The 23,697-nt window shown below is 45.0% G+C and overlaps 1 protein-coding gene across 3 annotated transcripts in view; it reads left to right on the forward strand.

The window, feature by feature from the left end:
• The window catches only part of KIDINS220 (kinase D interacting substrate 220), a 1,022,767-nt gene that overhangs the window by 884,784 nt on the left and 114,286 nt on the right, over positions 1-23,697 (forward strand). For all 3 annotated transcript variants that reach the window (XM_078647833.1, XM_078647835.1, XM_078647834.1), the window contains one exon: positions 8,272-8,400. In XM_078647833.1, the coding sequence (XP_078503959.1) occupies positions 8,272-8,400 (129 nt within the window). The remainder of the gene's footprint in view (positions 1-8,271; positions 8,401-23,697) is intronic.

Here is a 23,697-nt window from a genome sequence, read left to right on the forward strand (position 1 = left end):
TTTCCAATCAATGTACTCAAGTGTCACAGGAAAGGCAACTTACCTGAGGTCCTGTTCCTGATGACTCCTCACGACGCACTGCCTCCTGTGGGAGGAGAAACCAGAATTAACAATGAAGACGGACAACAAAAACAACGAAACTGAGACAAACCCTAAAGGAAGACTCCCGCTTCTTCCCCTCCAATCTTTAAAACGGTAAGAGGATGGAACAGGAGAGGAGGAGGAAAACAACACCAACACAGAAGGGCTTTGGTTGAAAGCAGGAGAACTAAGTTGGAAGACAAAGAAGGAGCTCTAGGAGGAGAAACCAGGTCACAGCTTTCCGAAGAGTGGTTGAGAGAGTCCTCAAACCTGACGAATGTCCAGCGGCTCCCAGTCCTAGTTAAGACAACAGACACTACCGGCTACCACCACACCCTAGTTGGGGCATGGTTATCCGAGGTGGATGCCCGATTTAGAAGTTGGATGCAGTCCACGCAGAGCAGGGAGTCACAGTTTGTGAAGATGTTTTAAGAAGAGCTAGAAACTTCATAATTAATAAAACACCAAGGTTATTGCTGATACTGCGATCGTCAGCGAAAGTAGCTTGCAGGCAGAACAGCATTTAAACTTTTATTTATTATTATTAGTTATATTGTTTTTTCCTTTTCATTTTGGCGAGAGTTTGCTTATTAAATATTCTCTTGTAATTTGAAGAAAGAACCAAAGGGAGAGCCTGAGAACCACAGGGACAAAGAGATTTTATTATTTTTGGGGGTCTTCAAAAGGAATTAGGGAGGGTAAAAGAAGGATTTGAAAGGAACTGGAAAGAGAAAGTAATCTCAGATATTGTTGAGGAAAGAGAAAAAGGGGGAAAACAGAACATATTAAAACTAATTTACTTAACATAGTTTATTTACTGATCCTTTCTGGATCAGTTTATTTATCCTATCTGGAGCTGCACCAGAGAAGGAAAAAGGAGAAGAAAAGATAAGTTATTATAGTAAGACGGCGAAAACTATCAAATCTTCCAGCTACAGCAACAACTACCGACACAGTTGACAAGATTACCTAAAAGGATATCTTTTTGTTTGTTACAGTTATGCGAACAGTCAAAATAAAGATTGACCGCAAGCCCACATGGAGAACGTCATCCTTAATTTTTACATAGATGGTTAAATCAAAGAACCCAGTTTAGTTTTTCTAATACCAAGTCTCATCCGAGCTCTCCCAGTTCCTCCTGTTTATAGGGGCAATTCTGGATAATACTGCACTTCGAACGTTCCCTCGTCCACCGTGGATTCTGTACATTTTGAACATGGTTCTGTTGTTTCAACCGGGTGCTTGTAGTTCAGTCCTGACGGGCTCTGACCCTGTTTAGTCTGTTGGCTTCCTGCATCCTCTGTCACTCATGCAAGCTGACAGATGAGGGCTCTCCAGTGTTGCCTCCGAAGATAGTGGTTGCAATACCAAGGAGATTTAACATATTCCATCATAATCTCCCAAGAATACTGCACTGGATTTAGCCTTGTGGGAAACAAAGAAACTCTCTGAAGAGGAGTCATTTTGTCCCCCACCGGCAGTGACCATGACTGTGACGGATGCTTCCACCTTCAATTCTGGCACTCATCTGGGGGTTCTAGAGATCAGAGGCCTTTAGTCTCGAAAGAAGCTGAGTTTATATATCGAGCATGTGCAGTGTGAAGCTGGGCCCCAGGGCCTGCCTGTGGCCAGGCGCTCTGCTCAAGCCTCCCCCCCCCCCTCCTCCATCCCCCCATGACTGACTATCTGCAGCGTTGCTACAGGGCACAGTGATGTCATCAGTGATGTAATTTCAGTCGTCATCAGTGATGATATCAAAGATGCTGTAGAACATGTCATGAATGTTGTAATATGTGATGTCCTAAGCAGTGTGTGGCAGGGATAAAAGTTATAGTTATTAAAGTTAACTATAACTGGTGAATTTCAGTATTTTTTGAGTTTACAGTGTTACATTTTAACTGACATTTTCGCTTAACTATAATATCACTTTAATCTATCTTTTTTTCAGTGAATTTCTGAGGGTTTTTGTAATGTAAATTAAGATATTTGTAACATACCTAACTATAATTTCATTTTAACATTTGGTTTTTAAAGTGATTTTCTAGTTTTTGTTTTTTAATTGAAAAAAAGATATTTTTTTATCACACCTAACTATGCCAACCACCCCATGACCCGACACTGTGCCCAACTTCCTGCGTGTGGCCATCTTCGCCGTGCGGTGCGGAGTTGGCCAAAGGACCCTGCAACCAAATCCCCTACTACCTGAGGAGCGAGTTCTGTAATGTTGGGCACAAAATGTTTTGTTCAGTTTGCGGCCAGCCAATCAGAACGCGAGCTTCTGCAGGAGCAAGGCAGCTAACCGGGTCAAAAGGACCACTCGGCCAGTCAAAATGCTTTCTTTTTTTGATTTGCGGGACTCGTCCAGATATCAATATATTTTTAACCTTAACATCTTCAGAACTACTGAACGGATTTACACAAAATCACAAAAAGCATGGTTTCTGGATAAGGATCTAGTTTTCGCCACATTTGGTATAATTCTGTTCAGTTGTTTTAGCTGTAGGGGCCTTCCCTTTTTCTCAGCCCCCACTTGACAGATTACCACGAAACATACCAAGATGAACCTGAGGTTGATGAACTTATTTTTGAAAAGTTTCGTAAAGATTCCTCGGACGGCGTTATGAGCAAAACAAAAAACACTCTTTGTATAGAAAGTTTGTCCTAATTATACCTATTCAGTGGCAACGTATATTTAGCTATAATAACCTTTCCTGCAGCTGCAAAACACTGATGTCAAATGTCATTCAATTCCCTGCTACAAAATCAGGTGAAAACTGACGTAGTGGCACTGAGGTGGGCCCTATATGGCTCCAGTGACCTCACCTCCACTCCAATTCCATGGTTGAGATTGAGCCTGTGCCACCTCCTGGCAATAGAGAGCTATGACAAACGTTTCCGGATCCAGTCTGAGGCTGGGTATGCAAAGGCAAGGAATTTTCGGGTAAATAAAGTATCCATCATAAAGATCATTACATAAGATAAGTATTTTTCCTTCAGCTTTTGCAGTGCAACATTTTGCATAAAAACCCCTACTAATTCCCATTTTAAAGATGTATTGGAAACTTTCACCTGAGGTATTTCCGCGAATTGAAAGATGATTAATTTCACCAAGTTACACTGGTGGAATCAAACTGAACTGTGGTATTTACTTAATCCTAATGGGGATCACTGGTCTGTAGCAATGTGGATTAAAACAAGAGCAAAATCATAACTTGTGTTTTAATTGTATGTCATCTGGACAGCACATTACACAGAACATAGGCAACCAAGCTCATGTTTTTGATGGCCAGTTATGAAGAGCAAAAATGAATAGGGGGGCTTTCTGGAGTCTTTCCTTTTCCCTGTCTGCGGAGGCAACCCACTTAGTGTTTTTGGTGTGTATTTTGGAGGGCAAACATGAACCAATAGTGTCTAAGGATCTATCTATTGACCTATCTACTCCCAACACCCTATGTTGTAGTTAATCTTAAACATTGCCTATAAGGATTAAATGTAACATTGCTATGTGATTGAGACTTTTAGCTGTAGATTCCTTAAATTAGAATAATCCCAAGGTGTCCGACTGAATCCAGATGTTTTTGAGCAGTACCCCTGTGTGCCAGTTGGTGGTGGTGTTCAGCTCTGAGTCAGTGTTGCCCATGCCGGAACGGATGCTGCACGGTACCTATGTAGGCGGCACCCTGATGCGCTGATGTCCATTCTTTCTTTTCTACTCCAGATACCTCTGATCCTGGCAGATACCCATAGACTGGTTTTTTTCTCGACTGTTTTTTTTCTATACTTTTTTGAGAGATTTTTCTCTCCTGGTGTGACAGGATGTCCCCTAAGAAACTAGCTTGTTTCAAACTATGTGGTGCCTGTCACAGGCAGATGTCTGTAACGGCGTGGTTTTGCCGGTTAAAAAGGAAGAGATTCTTCCTGACTTTGGTATGTTAATTAATTGCCGCTAAATCGCAATTGGCATTTAAGAACAGAATAAATTGGCGACACAACCAAGGCGCCGACGGTCCCGAGCGGGAGTTAATCTCCACGGTCTGTGGATCGTGACAGGGCTGCTTGAGTCAAGTAGCCCTGTCACGATCCGCGGACCGCGGAGATTAACTCCACTGTGTTCACAGCGGTGACTCAAGCAGACCTGTCACGATCCGCGGACCGCAGGGATTAACTCCCGCTCGGGACCGTCGGTGCCTTGGTTGTGTCGCCAATTTATTCTGTTCTTGAATGCCAATTGCGATTTAGCGGCAATTAATTAACAAACCAAAGTCAGGAAGAATCTCTTCCTTTTTAACCGGCAAAACCACGCTGACCTGCCTTTCCACAGATTTAGCCGCTGACTATCCCAGGTATAGAATTGTTTTCTCCACGACGCAAGCTTCCATTACGTTAATCTACGCCTGCCTGCATACTAATATCCATTCGCTGGCCAAACCACCAAGAAGGTTTCACGAACGCCAGTATCTCGTTCTTCCATTAACGGGGACTTACAGCAGCATATTTCAGGAAGCTCATTCCAGTCCTGAAGATGATCTTAAATAAATAAAGATCGAAACGTCGTCGACCCTCTCAAGGAAAATCCCCCTCCTCACCGTGTATATTTTTGTGGATAACTCCTTGTTTTAATGTGACTGTTCACCTTTCACCTTATTCACTCATGTCACTATATGCATTTATGTCACTCATATGAGCACCTGGAAAGCATCTTTACATGTTGGAAATATAGAATAAATATTTTTCCACATGTAACCCTACATTTTTGCTCCTACAATTAATTTACCAATTTATTGCTTGCTATTCTTTTGGACCTCTTTAGGCCACCTTTGAACCTCTGTTTTCTTTAACACAGATATCAGAAGTATGCCATGGTGCTATTCCTTCTACTTTCTAGTGCTCATGAAGGACGGAGGCCTTCGTACTATCCTAGACCTGCACCTTCTCAATCTCTTCCTGAAAAAAGAGAAACTCAAAATGCTCACACAAGACCCGTCTGCCCTGGACCCACGAGAATGGTTGCTGGATGCATATTTTCATAAAGATGTTTCAATACCGATGAATCGCATAGCGATGATACCTGTGGTTTATGCTGGGCCAGGAGCACTTTCAGTTTGCTGTGCTGTCCTTCGGCCTTACCTGTGCTCTTCAGGTGTTCACAAAAGTGCTAGTGCTGGTTGCAGCTCATATGCGGAAGTCAGGGGTTCCAGTCTTCCTCTACCTCGACGATTGGCTGTTTAAAGCGGACTCGCTCCAGGCAGTTGTTTCCCACCTCCAGACTACAGCAAATCTTCAGCACTCGCTGAGGTTCACTATCAAAGTGCCAAGGCTACACCTGACTCCCTCTCAGACGCTTCCTTTCATTGGAGTCGTTCCTGACACAGTATTATTAGGTCTGTCCTCCCAAACAGTGAGTCCTGGCTATTCAGGCAGTGGTACCAACGTTAAAGCCTCTATCCTGGATTTTGGTGATAATGACCCAGAGGTAATTGGGCCCCATGGCCTCCTGCCTCCTGCTTGTAACTCATACCCATTGGCATATGCAGGCTCTGCAGTGGGACCTGAAGTCCCAGTAGATACAGCATCATGGGAATCTGTCCAACATGGTCCGGCGAACTGCAAAAGATCTGCAGTGGTAACTGACAAACTGCGATTGGGTCAGTGGCAGATCCCTCTCCCTGCCCCAACCAGAGCTGACTGTGGGAACAGATGAGTCACTTATGGGATGGGTCGGCCCTCTGGGAGAGGTGGAGATCAGAGGGGCTGCAGATCCAAAAGCTGGCCAGTCCCTTGTCCTTTTTGCTGTCGCAGCCTCTAAGCCTCATTAGTGCTTCCTCCAACCAGCTCAACCATTCCACTGGCAGCAGGATCAGGCACCACCTGCCCCAATGGTGTGGGATAACCTCCAAGTCGATGCTGCAGATTGTGCGAAAGAGGTACACCCTTTCATTGTGGGAACACCTCCACCTTTGGCACCATTCCAGGAACGGCTGACAGAGGACTCTTTCTTCTTGCCCTTCAGGAAGTACAGCCTCTTTTGACAAAGGAGCCATTGGGAGGGTGCCTGCAACAGAAGTGGGGCGTGGTTGTTTTTCCTGCTACTTTTTGGTAACAAAAAAGGATACTATACTAATTCTGGTTTCAGGCAGAGTCTAAGCTCAACATCAACCTGTTGGAGCTTTGAGCGTTTTGCTTGGCATTGAAAGCCTTTCTTCCATCATCAAGGGAAGGCTGGTACAGATGTGCATAGACAACCCCACCCTCATGTGGTACTGCAACAAACGGAGCGGGGAGGGGTTGTTGACTCTTTGGTAAAGAGGCTCTGAGTCTGTGGACATGGCTGGAACGCCAAGGCATTTCCCTGGTGACTTGACACCTGGCGGGCTTTTTGAACACCATGGGGGACAAACTCAGAAGATGCCTAGCAAGTCCACGAAAGGCTCCACCCAGAGGTGGTGTAAGGCCTCGTCCAGCAGTAGGGAGAGCCTTGGTTAAATCTTTGTCACTGCCAAGAACATGCAATATCTGGAGTTTGCAAGAAGAAAGGGTAGGCTATTCAGAAATGGACCATCTCAAGATGGATAGTGCTCTGCATTAAGATCTGCTAGACGTTGGCCAAGAAACAGCCCCCTGAGGGTGTGTGTTCTCTTCCACCAGAGCAATGGCTGCGATCACTGCGTTATCCCGCGGAGTCCCTGACCTGTGCACCTTTCAGGCAGGAACTTGGACATCCTTGCACACGTTTAGCACATACTCCTATCTGGACTGTCATGTCTGTTGCAACGGGCATTTTGTCCATTCAGTCTTGCAGAACATTTTTGATGTAAAATCGGTTTTGCAGATCCTCCAACAGTGAGGTATTGCTTGGATATTTATTCTAAGGTAAGGAATCTGTGGCTAGAAGTCTCCATTAGATGAACAGTTACTTACCTTAGGTAATGCCGTATCTGGTAGAGACTCTGTTTACCTGCAAGTTCCTTACCAACCACCCAATCCTCCCTGCTGTGCGAGACGATTGCAATGTAAGGGACATCCTTCTTAGGGCCATAGTTTTTCACACCAGTGGTCAGTTTTCATCATGGCACCATGCTCCTGGGTTGAAAAGTCATGATAATAACAGAGGTCAGCGCACCGTGGTGGCGCCCATATAGTACTCACATCATCGGGCCCTGCTCAAAATCATCGGGATCGAGTCTGATGCCTGGGGATTATTCTGAGTTAATTGATCTCTGGCTAGATAGAGTGTACCAGATATAGCGTTACCGAAGGTAAGTAACTTGTTCTTTGCCTTTGCTGTAAGATGTCTCTCCTGCATATGTGCCATGCCATTGTGTCACTATGGTTCCTTTTGATGGTTCATTTCAATTTCACAGAAACCCTGCTTTCAAATGGCTTTCCAAAAACAGCACCTGAATGTGTTTTTTTTCTTTTTTTTTAACAATTGTATTAATGTTTCTGGGCTTTATATAACAACGCACATCAGGTAAAAACACATCTTGACATTAAGCATAGTCCGTGAAAGAAAACAATGTGTTACTTCTCACTCAATCAATCAGGATTCGTAAAGCGCGGCTAATCACTTGATAGGGTATCCAGGCGCTTGCAGGGTTTGCCCTTTTGCATTGTTAATGTTGGTCTACAGGGAATAGTCAGTGCAGTGGCACATAGAGCTATGAAATTGTTTTTGTATTTTTGTTTGACTGGTGCTGAGCTGTTGTGGGTTTAATGGTCCCTCCTAGGTATATATCATTGGCCAAGTGCAGAAGACTGAAGCACTCTGATTAACTTAGTATAAATAATACAATCCTTATAAAAGGCACGTCCAACAAACAGTTTATTTAAATATTTATATATTTCCCGATTTTTCTGCTGACTTGTTTCGCACTGGCAAAATAGCGCAAGGAATTCATGGGTTGACAGCACAAATGAACACACAGCTTACAATTTCAATTTCCTGCAGTGGTGCCCCTTAATTATTCTCAAGGCAATACACTCCACCTCCGAAAGTCTTTTCTCTCCTCCACTGTGAAGCCACAAGACTGGCCATAGACAAAATACAAAAAGCTAAATGGATTGTGGAAATTGTAGCATGACCACAGTTGGGAAAATGAAGCTAAGTGTTGAAGTTTTTCAGCAATAGCTTTTTTTCTCCACTGTGGCCAATGTGCCTCACATACTGACCATATTTTTGCACTTTTATAGGGGACTACCGGAGGACCACTTGCAGCGCCATTGAATTTGATGAATGTTGATGCTGTGTGCGAGAAGCTGAAACAAATCGAAGGCTTGGACCAAAGCATGTTAGCTCAGTACACTGCAACAATACGCAAGGTAAAGCTTACTTAATAGCTGCATGTGCGGGTGGATTTTAAGGTATGTCCAAACTCAGATTGATTTTTGCAATATTTAAAATCAAACCTCAAACCGATCCAGCTGCAGAGATCTCTGTGCAAACTGCTGTACATAGGTAAGAATTGTGTTGCGTTTACTCTGACTCCATGTGTTATAGCAAGTGTCCTTTTACAAAGCTCTGAAACTTATTGATAGTGGTAGCAAGCTCCGTATGGAAAACAGAAAGTAATATTACCTTTTCATTGACATTGTCTACTTTATAACTTTTTCTCGTTCATGTTTTCTAACCTGAGAAATGTTGATGCTATTTAGCCTTACAAAAATTAAAGTGCTCATTTCCAGCCAACTGTTAGTTAAGACTCAAATGAGGGAGTTAGTTCTTGTGACAGGCAGATTTTTCTGTTTGCATATTTTTATTAATTTTTCAAGATAACGTTATGATTACATGAAATAAAATCGACATCTGTAGCGATACCCGAGTATGTTACCATATTATATGCTTAGGAAATTAAACATGGTAAGGATAGGCAGCCTTTTAAATCCATTTTCACAGGAAGACAATTACGTACCAGAAAGATACTCAGTCTGCAGCTTCAAGCTCTTCCTCTTCTCTTCCGAGCCAGTAAGAGTAGACACTGGGATATTTGTAGGAATCGATCCCGGGACATACACTGGCACAAACGAAATATTTCCTTCAAAAACTAACCCATTGGATGCTTATAGCAAGCCCTGTATCAAGCATATAGGGGCAGTTGTCTGCCTGCTTTTACTGAGAATAATCCTTGCAGTCTGCTGAATCAAAATTAATTAGGAAAACTGTTTCACTCTCCAGCATGAATCTTTGTCCCAGAGGACTTTCACCAAGACCTGAAACAAGCATTGGCCATGTTAGGTCTAGCTTTAAGGGAATGTTGTATGGTAATGTGAATCATTGCAAGTAAATAGTATGTGAATGGACATGTATTTGTATGGAAGCAAAGAAGCTGTAGAATAATATGTGGTGTAGGTTAACAGTCAGCGGACAGTTGCATTGTTAAGCCGTATCTAACAATCCATGTGGGTCAATGGCTGCCATTCTTCCATCTGTGCAGCTGACAGAAAAAAACATCATAAATTATCTAGTTATCTAAGACCCTGTAATAGAAATAAAATGTCATGTGTGTGCCCCTGATGTTCTAGCAGCTGGAAAAGTAAACAAATGAATCACAGCTGTGTGGAGGGCAAGTACTTGTTTTGTGGAAGCACACTACTTCCCAATCAAAACATTTACTTTTGGCTCCCAACATGAGAGGGAATCCAAAGCCCCTCTTCTGATGATTCTCACATAACTGGCATTAGCTGCACTGTTAAGCCAGACCATAAAGAGTCTGTACTCATAAGCGGGCTGTGTCAGTTCAGTACTGACTATGCTGATCTCACCGTATCGTTTCATAAAGTAATGTGTGCATGCTTATCTGCAGGTGTTCACAAGGTCATGCCAGGTCCTTCCTTCCTCAGCTGATATATTGCCTTCTTGTGGTGATCTTCATTAGGGTGTCAAAACAAATTGGAGGTACCCCTGTAATCTGTGGCAGGGAAGGGGGTGTAGCAATAGGAAAAAATTGGAATCCCTGGCTTTATATGATCACTATCGCCAATAGCAGAGAGTTTTCTTAGTGGACCAGATCTAGCTTCAGACAGACAATAATGTATGTTATTGCACATTGGACTATTTACTTCACTTAGGCAAAATCTAAGAATAAACAGCTGAACCCAGAGAATTTTTACACACAGACGAAAGTATCAGTCAAACAATTTTTTTAAGTGATATAAAAAATGATCATAAATTTTATTGTTACACTCCCAAATTGGGTTACAATCTAAAAGGTTAAACCACACGTATAAAAAAACATCATGAAATTCATAAGTCAAAGTTAAAACAGTAGTCGACGCAGCGTTTCGGTGCTTTTTTTCTTTGTAACACCTTCTTCAGGACTTTTAAAAACATTTGACTCCAATAGCTCTACAAATAAAATAAAGATATTTTAGTTTTTATTTCTCTGTACAGGATTCAACCTATTTGCCTAATCTCAACTGCCAGTCCACTATGTAGATGTAATCTACTAGACCACTTTACTCAAAATCAGAACTGTTTCTGTATCATCAGTAACACTAAGCTACTAATTCTTGTAAATGCCCTGTATAAAGTTATACTTCTACGTAAACTGAACAACAAATTATTCCGTTACGCTTCATGGCTCCCATATAAGGACCATCCGTATGGACTGTTACTCTACCTGTTTTGTGTGAGCGATTGGTTGCAAAAGGATTGATTTCAACGTAGTTTCAGCACATATTGTTAATGGCCCAGGCACCTCAGGTTTCCTTGAGCTCTGTAATTAATCAATATAGAACCATGATTCAGTAATGGCTTTCTGAAATCAATTTTTGTTCAGTTTACGTAGAAGTATAACTTTATACAGGGCATTTACAAGAATTAGTAGCTTAGTGTTACTGATGATACAGAAACAGTTCTGATTTTGAGTAAAGTGGTCTAGTAGATTACATCTACATAGTGGACTGGCAGTTGAGATTAGGCAAATAGGTTGAATCCTGTACAGAGAAATAAAAACTAAAATATCTTTATTTTATTTGTAGAGCTATTGGAGTCAAATGTTTTTAAAAGTCCTGAAGAAGGTGTTACAAAGAAAAAAAGCACCGAAACGCTGCGTCGACTACTGTTTTAACTTTGACTTATGAATTTCATGATGTTTTTTTATACGTGTGGTTTAACCTTTTAGATTGTAACCCAATTTGGGAGTGTCACAATAAAATTTATGATCATTTTTTATATCACTTTAAAAAATTGTTTGACTGATACTTTCGTCTGTGTGTAAAAATTCTCTGGGTTCAGCTGTTTATTCTTAGATTTTGCCTAAGTGAAGTAAATAGTCCAATGTGCAATAACATACATTATTGTCTGTCTGAAGCTAGATCTGGTCCACTAAGAAAACTCTCTGCTATTGGCGATAGTGATCATATAAAGCCAGGGATTCCAATTTTTTCCTGATCTTCATTAGGGGCTATAGTCATTCAACTGCTGCCCTGGTATCTCTCTGCACTAACTCGTTCCTGGACGTTTGCAGGGACGCAGAGGGCTGCAGTACCCTGTTTGGAGGAACCATAGAAGCACAGTTTGACCACTGGTGAGTTGTTACTGAGGCTGATACCCCATGATGATAGTTGGGCTTCCCAGGAGGATAGTATGGTAGCTGGTATTTGTGCACTGGCAACAACATATTAGCATGGTCTAAATTCAGTCTCCGGCACACTCCCATGTTATGCTCTTTCATGAACCTGCCAGCAGTGAGTGATATCCAAACATCCTAGAGGTGGACGTTGACCATATGAGAGCTTAAGGAAGAGTTTGTTTAGACTTGAGGCATATCTGTTAGACTACACATTTAACCATTTGTGTAGTCTGAGGGCCTGGAGGAGTCCGATTTATAACAGTGACTGCTGCTACTTGGATAGCTTAATATATATGTTTGAAGTATGTGCAGCTGTATATCACATGATATGCAGACTCCTACCATCTAATTTTGGGCATGGAAGTTGCAAGTAGTTTTTCTTCAAAATAAAGATTTGTTTCAAGGTTAACTCAAGGAGATGATGGAGGGGGGGGGTGAAACCTTTCAGACACTCACCCCCCAGTCACAGATCTGGGTTGAATCCATCATCGTTCTTTAGCTCAACATGCCTCCCCAGTTCAGACCCAACCACATGCAAATCAGTATGGACTCTGTGCCTCATGGGAACAGTCCAGCCCGGGCTGCCAAGCCAGGTCTTCCCTGGACCAGAAACAAGCATTCTGGGACCAGTTTCGGTTGAACACCCCTCATCAGCCAGGCTAGCTTGAATCCAGTGGCAAAGTGAGCAAGGGACCCACTTCTGGGCATATCCTGCCAACTTTGGGCAAACAAAGGAAACACAAGGAGATGATGGACGAAGCGCTGAAACTTTTTAGACACTCATCCCAGTCACAGATCTGGGTTGAATCCATCATTGTCCACCAATCCACCATGTTACGAGATGCACACACGCTCACAAACAGAAGACTTCTTTTTAATGTTACATTTTACTATGCTTTTTTAAATTTGCTTTGTACATATATTTGGACTTGCTCTTATTTACTGTAAAAGTAACATTTATTGTTTGTATAGCGCTCTGATATCTGCCAGGATCTTGTTCGCGCTCTAGAAAACTCTCAAAATAAATAAAATAAATAAATCCCCACTCCAGTTCGGACCCAGCCATATGCAAACCAATCTTGACCCTGTGCCTCATGGGAACAATCCAGTATAAGCAACAATTGATCCTGACATATATTTTTTTTATAACTCCCGAAGAGGCAAAGGACTCAGAAAATCCTTCGGAAGAGTAATTTTTTGTTTAAATTTCTTTATTGGCATGTTCTGCTTTTTTTTTCCTTGAAACAAAATTGTCATCATATACATTCACAGCATTTCCAAATAAATATATATATATATATATATATATATATATATATATATATATATATATATATATATATATATATATAGTATGTACAATACAAAAACAACGGGTTACTGCCTGTATTACCTACAGATTATTGTTGGTGATGACGTTGCATTTGCTAAGGACATGGTTCACGTCACAACTAGGTATGCACACTGGGATTTCAGTGTGCCATCACTCACATTGCTACCGCAGCTTGATTTAGAATTTATGATCATTCCTAAACATATCTAACTTCCGACTCATTGGACTAAGAACATACTGAAATATTCCTATGCATCTATAACACAAATATACATTTGCTGCTTTTCAGAACTGAACATCACATTATTACATAAAAAACTGTCCAATAAAGCTTATTATCTAAAACTATACAAACCAAACTGAAACCTATATTAAAAAAAATGAATGAAGAAAAAGAGAGAAACTTAAAAAGGGGAGTGGGGTGAAAGTTTGCCAATCAACGAAATACTAATGAAAACATTTTCTCTTGGCTGGGTAGGAGGAGATATTGTTTGACCTATTTCTTACAGTTCAATAGGACAGAGCGTGCAGATAGGTGTAATTACCAAAAAGAAGAGGGGACCCCAGTGTCTAGAGAGGCAGCTTGGGAATGCATATCTTCCCATGTGTTGAGCCAGGGATACGAGGAACAGTCTTACTGTGCATTCACTAATCAGTGGCCAAGGTGCCATCTGCAGCGATGGCAGTGGTGGCACGCAATGTAGTGAGGAGTGCATCCCAATCTTGCGCAATAGGGAATTTACGGAGCCCCCTGTCTCTTTCCTGTGCAGCACCGTACTTTCAGCTTGTGCCCATGTCAGAAATGAGCTCTGCCAGTTGGATGTTACTGGAGGATTCATGTTTTTCCAATTCTTGGTATGAGGTCATTTGCAGCAATTAAGCCTACATCGTGAAATCTGGAGGCAACTTTGTTGCATTGTTAAGGTACCTGTTTATCATGTCCGGTGAGAGGTATGCCCTTTGTATGATATATGTTAGTATGAGCTTGAATCTAGAATTTCTCAGTATATTCCCGGCTTCTGCTAATATGGCATCCCATTCCTTCTCTGTCCAAGGTCGGCCCCTGTCCATCTCCCATCTTACGCGGAGGCACTACAGCGGTTTCATTGTGTGTAAGCAACGCCTCCACTAGCCAGTGTTCTTACTACGTGCGATCCCGCCCCCATAACATGTAGATATTGCAACACTAGATGTGTCGGTGGTTCAGTTGCCAGATCACCCCAAATGGTTGACAAAGCCTTCAAAAGAGAGGTATGTAAAAGGAATTGGCTTGCTGGCAGCCCAGACTCGTCGACCAACACCTCAAATGTTAACAGTGCACCGTCCCTATACAAATCACCCAGAGTGTGTAAGTCTGCCCATGCCAGGTTCTCAATGCTGCCTCGGATGTGCCCAACCTTCCTCTTGGTGTCCCCAGTAATGGCAAGATCGAGGCTTAAGGTATCGGCGTGCGGGTAAGATATAAACACTGTTTGTAACATTTATGGGCCAGACCTAGATATAATTGTGCTGGCCCCAATGCTAAACGGGTGGAACAAATGATATATTTGAGAATGTGCCCAGGGCTGCTGCACAGTTGCGGTGTCCTCCAGACATCTGCAGTCCAACCATTTCGTCACCCACTGTAATTGGGCAGGTAAATAATACAGCTCCATATTAGGGATGGCTATCCGCCTTGACCGATAGGAGCATACATCTTCCATAAAGCAACTCGGGGTCTGCCCCTATTCCATATGAGATCTCGAAACAATCCTTCCAGGTCCCGAAAGAACATAAAGAGGGAGATTTGAAAAGCAATTTGGGGAGTACAATCATTTTCAGTAGGGCTATTCGGCTCGGTACATTCAGTGGGTGCGTTTTCCAAAATTGCACCTGGGCTCCTTTGGCTGAGATAGCCCGCAGCAGATTACCCTCCAATAAATCATCAGGTGAGCGATATATAAAAATTCCAAGATATCTGAAAGTGGTGGGATACCACATGAGAAGCGATCTTTTCAGAATGATATCTTCCTCTACTATGCCAGCATTAAATTAATAGATACCTGATTTGGCCCAATTTACCCGGAGACCTGATTTCTCTTCAAATCCCTGAAGTACATCTGCAACGGATGCGGGATCGGTGTGACATCCCAGAGATATAACAACAAGTCATCCGCATACAGGGAAACGGCATGCAACCCATCCCCCAACTGTATACCCCGTTCTGGCCATCTCTCCTGGGCAGCATCGCCAGGGGCTCCATAGTTAGAGAGAACAACTTCGGAGACAGCGGACAGCCCTGGCGTGTCCTGCGCCTCACCCTAATGCAATCGGAGACCAGATTGCTGGTGCGTACCCAGACTGTGGTCGCTGATACAGTAGACCAACCATATTCAAATAATGTTCCCCCAATTCATATTTTTCTAGCACAGCTGCCAGATAGGGCCATTCCAAAGAGTCTAAGGCTTTTATCCTTCAGAAGAGTCATGTTCGAGGCATGTGGGCTGCTAAATTCACATCTTAGCATTAGATCGCCGCCTAGTGTTGGGTCCGGATGATCGCACATTGTTGTCCTGGAAGAGTCTTCGAAGTATCCTGAGATAGGTGGCTCCTCCCCTGGACTACAGTGCGCATGGGCATCGGCTCCATCCCCAGATTGTTTTTTTCCGCCATTGGGTTCGGATGTGGTCTCGACGTCTCTCTGTCGAAACCGAGAAAAAACTAACTTTTAGCGGCCAAAAGGCCTCGCTTTTTGCATCGGTATTGTCTGCGCACGGTCTCGAGTCTTCCGTCTCTTGGAGCCGGAATAAGCGGAGTCTTGTTTCGCTTTTCGAACTTTGAGGCCTTCTCATCGCGACTCGACTGCAAGACTTTTCAGACATGGAGCGGAGCCCGTTTAAATACTGCCCGCTTTGTGGGTCCAAGTACCCACACATCGATCTACACCCCGTTTGTAACAAATGCCTTTCGCCTGACCACGACGACGGCAAGTGCAAGGCCTGTGCACAGTTCCGCTCTAAGAAGACTCTCAAGCTTCGGCGCGCGGTGCGCATGGAAGCTAGACAAGCGGCCCCGGATCCGGAAAACATCTTCGGCGACCAAGATGAAGAGGACCAGGGTCATCATCTTCAGATCTCCCCACCCGAGACGGAGGTCGAGGCGGATCCGGTAGACGACGACGGAGTCGTGGGTCAAGGCCTTGAATACGTCGACGAGGTAGGAGACGACGAAGAGATTTATGGGGCCGCGGCGGATAGCTCAGGGGACGAGCTCTGCCCCGAAGGTTTCGAGGATACCGACCGGGTCACGGGATCGCCTGTAGGCCTTACCCACGACCCCATGCCGCAAGCCACAGCCCCGCCTTCTGGCCCGGCCACGGACTTACTTGCTGAGCAGACTGTATCGAAACCGAAACCGAAAGCATCGGGATCGACTCCATCTAAAATGGCCGACCCGAAACGAAACCGAAACTTAAGGACTCGAGCGTCCCTAAGATGGCTGCCGTGCCAGCGAAAACGACTGTACCCACTAATCCATCGACTCCGTCGACCTCCGGTCCGCAGAAGTCGAAGAAGTCCGTCGATTCCGCTGCTGCTCATTCGAAATCGACGCCGGAGGAGGGGTCCTCTAAAAAAGATGGTCGGCACGGATCAACATCGGCGCCGCCGTCCAAGCCCGCAAAGGCCCGCTCCACGGAGTCTACGCAGGCGCACGGATCGAAGACTGGCACGTCTGCGCACCGGTCCCAGGACTCGGGGTCGGTGACAGCGGGATCCGCGTCGAAAGCCCACAAGGCCCACAAAGACGTCGGATCCGAGGGAAAGGTCAAAACATCCTCGTCGGCTCCAAAGCCAACTGAAAGTGAGGCGTCCCTCGTCGCCGCATCACTACAGCGAATTAGGGAGAAGGCCTCTGCTCCGTCGGCTCCGATTTCGTCGCCGAAGGCACAAACGGACAATCCAGCGAAGCCTTCTGGCAAACTTCTCTTTGTTTTGCCGCCAAAGGAGGCGCCGAAAGCCTTTTCCACCAAATCGGCACCAAAGAAGACGGTTTCTTCAACGGCTGGCCCACTTCCACGTCGGGTACTCGAATCGGAGGATGATTCAGAGCAGTTCATCGACGCAGACACCGGTAAACTGACCCTCTATAAGAGGAAAATATCTTCAGAGTCAGTGGACTCATATGTCATCCCACTGAAAAAGAAAAGGGTGCCCCTTGATGCTTCAGGCCTCACGGAACCAATCCAGCCTCCTCCAAGACGGAGCCCTACTCCCTCACCAGAACACTCTGCGGGTGAGGGGTATGATGAGGATGAGCAATACAATTTCCCTATCAATGAACCAGATGCACAACCGGATTCATATGATGACACTGGTGATCAGGGCACCCAAAATGTGGGGCAGGACCCGCAGCTTTTTAATGCACGTGCATCCCCAACTGAGGATTCAGCAGGTTTTCATGCGCTACTTCAGAGGGCAGCGGCCAATCATGATGTGGACATGCATGCTGACCCGATAGAAGAAGACTTCCTTTTCGACACATTCTCAGTCTCTGAAAGGACAGTAAAAACGCTGCCTATGCTTAAGGGAGTCCTCAAGCATGCGGGGGATATCTTTAAGGAGCCTACCAGGGCACGAGTGGTCAATCCACGCATTGAAAAAAAGTACAGACCTGCACCTGCGGACCCCGCATACATTCGGGGACAGTTGCCACTGGACTCTCTTGTGGTCGCCAATGCCAGGAAACGTGCCAACTCCCAGACGACGGGTGAAGCTCCTCCCCCGGATAAGGAGTCCAAAGTGCTAGAGGCAGGGGGCAAAAGAGTAGCTGCGCAGGCCGCAAACTTCTGGCGCATTGCCAATACACAGGCACTCTTAGCACGTTACGATAGGGCGCATTACGACACCCTAGAACAGGTTATACAACACCTGCCTCCAAAGTTCCAAGAAGGCACCAAACTGCTTATTGAGGAGGGGAAGCTAATCTCAAACGCAGCCATCAAGTGTGCACTTGACGCCGCAGACACAGCTGCTAGAGCTATCAACACTAGCGTTATGCTGAGACGACAGGCGTGGCTCCGCATCTCGGGGTTTAAACCAGATATTCAGACAACCATTCTTAATCAGCCAGTCAATCCTGATAGTCTGTTTGGTCCAGATGTTGACACCACCCTAGAAAAAATAAAAAAAGACACAGAAACTGCTAAGTCCATGGGGGCCCTCCAGTCGCAACAGTTTCGTGGCAACAATTTTCGTCGCTCAGGTGCGCGTGGAGTCACCAGAGGACAAATGGGTCAACAATCTCAGTTCTCAAAAGGTGGAGCACAATCCTCGTTCCAAAAGCAAAACAAGGGAGGTTACAGAAATAACAGCAACAGAGGTCGCGGCAGAGGAAACAACAGCTCCCGCTCCTCTACCCCAAGCAAACAGTGACTTTCTGTCACTGCCCCCCGACCACTTAACACCTGTCGGGGGGAGACTGCAGCAGTTCCTGCCCGTCTGGAGAAACATCACCACAGACAGGTGGGTGCGACAACTAGTCCAGTATGGTTATTGCCTAGAGTTGAAATCCACTCCACCCAACATCCCGCCAAGGCAAAGGCCTATGTCCGCAGAGCACTTGCTCTTATTGCAGCAGGAAGTAGTGGTGATGCTGCAAAAAGGAGCAATCGAGCTCGTGCCGGTGAGAGAGGAAGGCACAGGGGTGTATTCCCTGTACTTCCTTATTCCAAAGAAGGACGGATCTCTCAGACCCATTCTAGATCTACGCCCCCTCAACCTGTACATACTGTCAGAACATTTCCACATGCTTACACTGCAGCAGATTCTTCCCTTGCTAAACCAAGGGGACTTCTTAGCAACCTTAGATCTCAAGGATGCTTATTTCCACATTCCACTACACCCGTCCCACAGGAAATACCTCAGGTTCACTATTCAAGGCAAGCATTACCAGTTCAAGGTCTTACCCTTTGGAGTCACCACAGCCCCAAGGGTGTTTACCAAGTGTCTGGCGACAGTAGCAGCGCACCTCAGGAGGCAGAACATCCATGTCTACCCCTACCTCGACGACTGGCTCGTGCAAGCCAAGTCGGAACGACAGTGCGCCGCGGACATGTCGACTACAATTCACCTTCTTCACGATCTGGGTTTCTCGCTGAACTACCCAAAGTCGCATCTACAACCAGCACATGTCCGGCAGTTCCTAGGTGCGACGATCAACACCCTGACGGCCATGGCTCAGCCCAACCAGGTCAGGATAGACAGCATGCAGTCTCTGATCCAAAAGTTCACACCACAACACTCGCTTCCGGCGAGAGTATTCATGCAGTTGATAGGCATGATGGCCTCCTGCATCTTCATAGTCCCTCACGCACGTTTACATATGCGCCCGCTCCAGGAGTGCTTAGCGAATCAGTGGACACAGGCTCAGGGGCAATTGACAGACCTAGTGTTGGTTACCAGTCGGGCATACGACTCTCTGCATTGGTGGACTCCACACAACCTTTGCAAGGGCCGACTGTTCCAAGAGCCTGTGCCGCAGATTATCCTGACAACGGACGCATCTCTCCAGGGATGGGGAGCTCATCTGCTCACTTACACAGTGCAGGGACTATGGACGACGCAGCAGCAAAAGATGCACATCAACTATCTAGAACTGATGGCAATCTTCATGGCGATCAAGTCCTTCATTGTACATCTGTGCAACAAGGTAGTGTTAGTCCGGACGGACAACATGACTGCGATGTACTACATTCAAAAGCAGGGAGGCACCCACTCGCCACAGCTGTCTCATCTGGCTCAGAGCATGTGGAAGTGGGCCATTCAGAGGAACATTTTCCTCATGGCAGAACACCTCCCAGGGAAGGACAACCAGATGGCGGATCTGCTCAGCAGGTACAGCCATCAAATGCACGAGTGGGAGATACACCCATCTGTCCTCCACCCGTACTTCCAGCAGTGGGGTCATCCGGAGATAGACCTGTTTGCCACAAAAGAAAACGCAAAATGCCAACACTTTGCCGCCAGGTTCCCTCACCCACAGTCGCAGGGGAATGCGATATGGATGAACTGGTCAGGCAAATTTGCGTACGCTTTTCCGCCAGCCCCTCTGATACCGCTGGTCGCAAGAAAGCTAAGGCAGCACGCGATGACTCTCATCCTAGTTGCTCCAACGTGGGCGCGCCAGGCTTGGTACACCACGTTCCTCGAACTCTCAGTGGTGCCGCATCAAAGACTGCGCCTCACGCCCAGTCTTTTGACGCAGAACCATGGAGAAATTCAGCATCCAGATCCGCAACAGCTCAACCTGGCGATCTGGCTCCTGAAGTCCTAGAGTTTGGATACCTTAACCTACCTCCAGAATGCATGACCATCATCAAGGAGGCAAGGAAGCCAACTACCAGAGCATGCTATATCTTCAGAGTGCCCGCCATTAAAGCCTTCCTTGAAGGTCTGAAACGAGTCATTCCCCCAAGAACACCGCCAGCTCCGGTGTGGAACCTCAATGTCGTTCTCACCAGACTGATGGGACCGCCATTTGAGCCACTGCACTCGTGTGAACTCCAGTTCCTTACGTGGAAAGTAGCTTTCCTGGTAGCTATTACGTCTCTGAGGCGTGTCAGTGAGCTGCAAGCGCTCACAATCCAAGAGCCATTCATTCAAATTCATCCAAATAGGGTAGTGCTACGCACTAACCCCAAATTCCTTCCGAAGGTGGTGTCACAGTTTCATCTCAACCAAACTATTGACTTGCCAGCATTCTTTCAAAACCCGCAGACGGTGGCAGAAAGAATGCTCCATACCTTAGATGTACGGAGGGCGTTGATGTACTACATAGACAGAACACAACCCTTTAGAAAGACAAAACAACTTTTTGTTGCCTTCGCACCACAACACAAAGGCAACCCTATTTCCAAAGCAGGGATAGCCAGATGGATTGTTAAGTGCATCCAGATATGTTATCAAAAGGCCAAGCGCACTTTAACAATACCCCCAAGGGCGCACTCCACACGCAAACTGGGGGCATCCATGGCTTTCCTAGGGAACATTCCTTTAGAGGATATTTGCAGAGCAGCCACGTGGGTTACACCACACACCTTTACAAAACACTACTGTGTTGATGTGCATTCCAAGCAGCAAGCTGCTGTAGGACAGGCTGTTCTCAAAACACTTTTTCAGGTTTCTGCAGCTGGCACGGGCAACCGCCGCTGATGGAGGGACTGCTATGTATTCTATGCTAAGATGTGAATTTAGCAGCCCACATGCCTCGAACTGAATATGCTACTTACCAGTATGCATCTGTTCTTGGCATGTAGGGCTGCTAACATTCATATCGCCCGCCCTCCTCCCCGGTGCCTGTCGCAGCTGCAGATATACTATTGTATTTATTCATTAGCATGGACATCCTTTACACTTTTCACTCCATCTCCTGCCACAATGGCGAAAAACAATCTGGGGATGGAGCCGATGCCCATGCGCACTGTAGTCCAGGGGAGGAGCCACCTATCTCAGGATACTTCGAAGACTCTTCCAGGACAACAATGTGCGATCATCCGGACCCAACACTAGGCGGCGATCTAATGCTAAGATATGAATGTTAGCAGCCCTACATGCCAAGAACAGATGCATACTGGTAAGTAGCATATTCAATAAGCATTTTACAATGGAAAGAGGAGTGAAACACTCTTTCAGAGTGAACCAGAGAAAAAGACCAAAAAAAATGAGTTGATGAGAAAATCTTTTTTTATGTAATCCATATAAATGAGAATAATTAATAAAGCATTTAGATAATAAAAGGTTGTCCAAAAGGGAGTTGAAGAAAAAGTACTCATGTGCAAATATGGGTGAATAGAGAAAAAGGAAAATCAGAAATTTGAAAATACGAATGCCATAATTTACACATAAACATTACTGGTTGAGGTGTTTTTTTTGGAATAGCCGAACCAGTGCTAAACCTGTTTACATTACTAATATAATGCATTATTTTATGGCCTTACTACAGAATGATGCAACTTACTTTACAATGCATCATCCAACTTTCAAAAGGACCAGCATAGTGTATTCCAGGCAATGAAAAAAGGAGTGTCGACGTTTCAACCTGTCTTAGGCAATGAGGGTTGTTTTTGATCTCTGCCTGCAGGTCTTCATCAGGACATTAAAAGGACAACCGTGTTTGCTGCCTAAATGGCCAGAACAATCCAATAAATGTGTAGTCCGTAGTGTCCAGGCAAGACTAAATCCATGCACAGAACATGATCTAGGTGATGTGGCTCCCTAGACAGCTAAAATAAATTCCAGTGAGGCAATTTTCATACGACCCCACAAACACCTCCCACGTCAAGGGATATATTGGTGACCCGCCATGCGGTAAAGAAACATATTCATCCTTTTTCAATACTAAAATGGTCTCCCAACCAAAATCCAGAGGGAAGGTGAGTCCATCCTCCAGTGCAATAGAACACAGAAACACCTGTCCGTGCGGGTGCCAAACAGGAAGTGAGAGTGCCAGACCTCACGGCTTCATGGGAACAGTCCAGCCCAAACTGCCAGGCCAGGTCCTCCCTGGACCGGAAACAAGCATCCTGGGACGGTTTTGGGGTAACACCCCTCATTAGCCAGACTAGCTTGAATCCAGTTGCAAAGTGAACAAGGGACCCACGTCTGGGCATACCCTGCTAAGTTAGAGCGAACAAAGCAAACACAAGGAGATGATGGACGGAGCGCTGAAACTTTTCAGACACTCACTCCCAGTCACAGATCTGGATGTGAACCTGTGTTTCTGATGTTTCTCATAATTATATATACATTTATAGCATTTTCTCAGTGCAACTGTAGACATATACTGTCCTGCTTTGCTTCACTTCACATTTCTTTCACCCTTTGGGGCGGGAGGGGTGAAATTTAAGCTGGATTTTTAGTCCTGGTGCATTGTGAGTTTTGGGGTCTCGTCACGACTCACCTTCAAACCAAACCTTTTACTTTGAAGAAAAATAACTAGCAAATCTATGCAGTGGCAAATGGCAAGAGTGTACTGACATGCGATTCTACAGCACTACAAGCAATAGTTAAGTAGGTAAAGTTAATAGGTAAGTAGCATTTTCTGTCTACTTCCTTATCTACAGTGCCACCAAGCAAAAAACATATTCTGACCATATATGCAAAGGTTGCTCCAGCTCACCACTTTTAAAAGCGCTAAGCCTCCTTCAGGCTTGAAAAGATGCGCGAAACCCCTCCAAGATTTACATTTGACATTGTGGCTGCCACTGGGGCACTGTCCCTAAACTTAGCGGATGCAAACGTACAAGGGTGGATAATCCCTCCCTAGTTTGGGATGGTTTCAAACTTGAAGTGTTACTTCCTGCCTCTGTATAGTCCATATTGGGGAGAAGTATGAGAAAGAGGCTTCAGGAAGATAAAGACATAGAAATGAAAAAGAAACAGATGGCAGGTAGGATGAAAGGAAGTCACAGGTAACCCATTCCAGCTCAGTCAATTAAAGTCACTCAAGAAAAAGCATTGGGTCAGTACTTGCGGATGATAAAGAATGACCTCAATTATCTAATCTTACACTCTGGACCACATATGAAAACATCCCCATCCCTTCCAATTGCACCACACCAAATCCCATCAAAGTTTAACCTAAAAAATGAAGCAGCCTGGTCATCCTTTGATACTTACAGTGAAGAAGCTATCTGCAAAATGCTTATTGCCCTGAATCCGGCCAATCACTTCACCG

The sequence above is a fragment of the Lissotriton helveticus genome, chromosome 6 (genome assembly GCF_964261635.1).
Source record: "Lissotriton helveticus chromosome 6, aLisHel1.1, whole genome shotgun sequence".
NCBI lineage: Eukaryota > Metazoa > Chordata > Amphibia > Caudata > Salamandridae > Lissotriton > Lissotriton helveticus.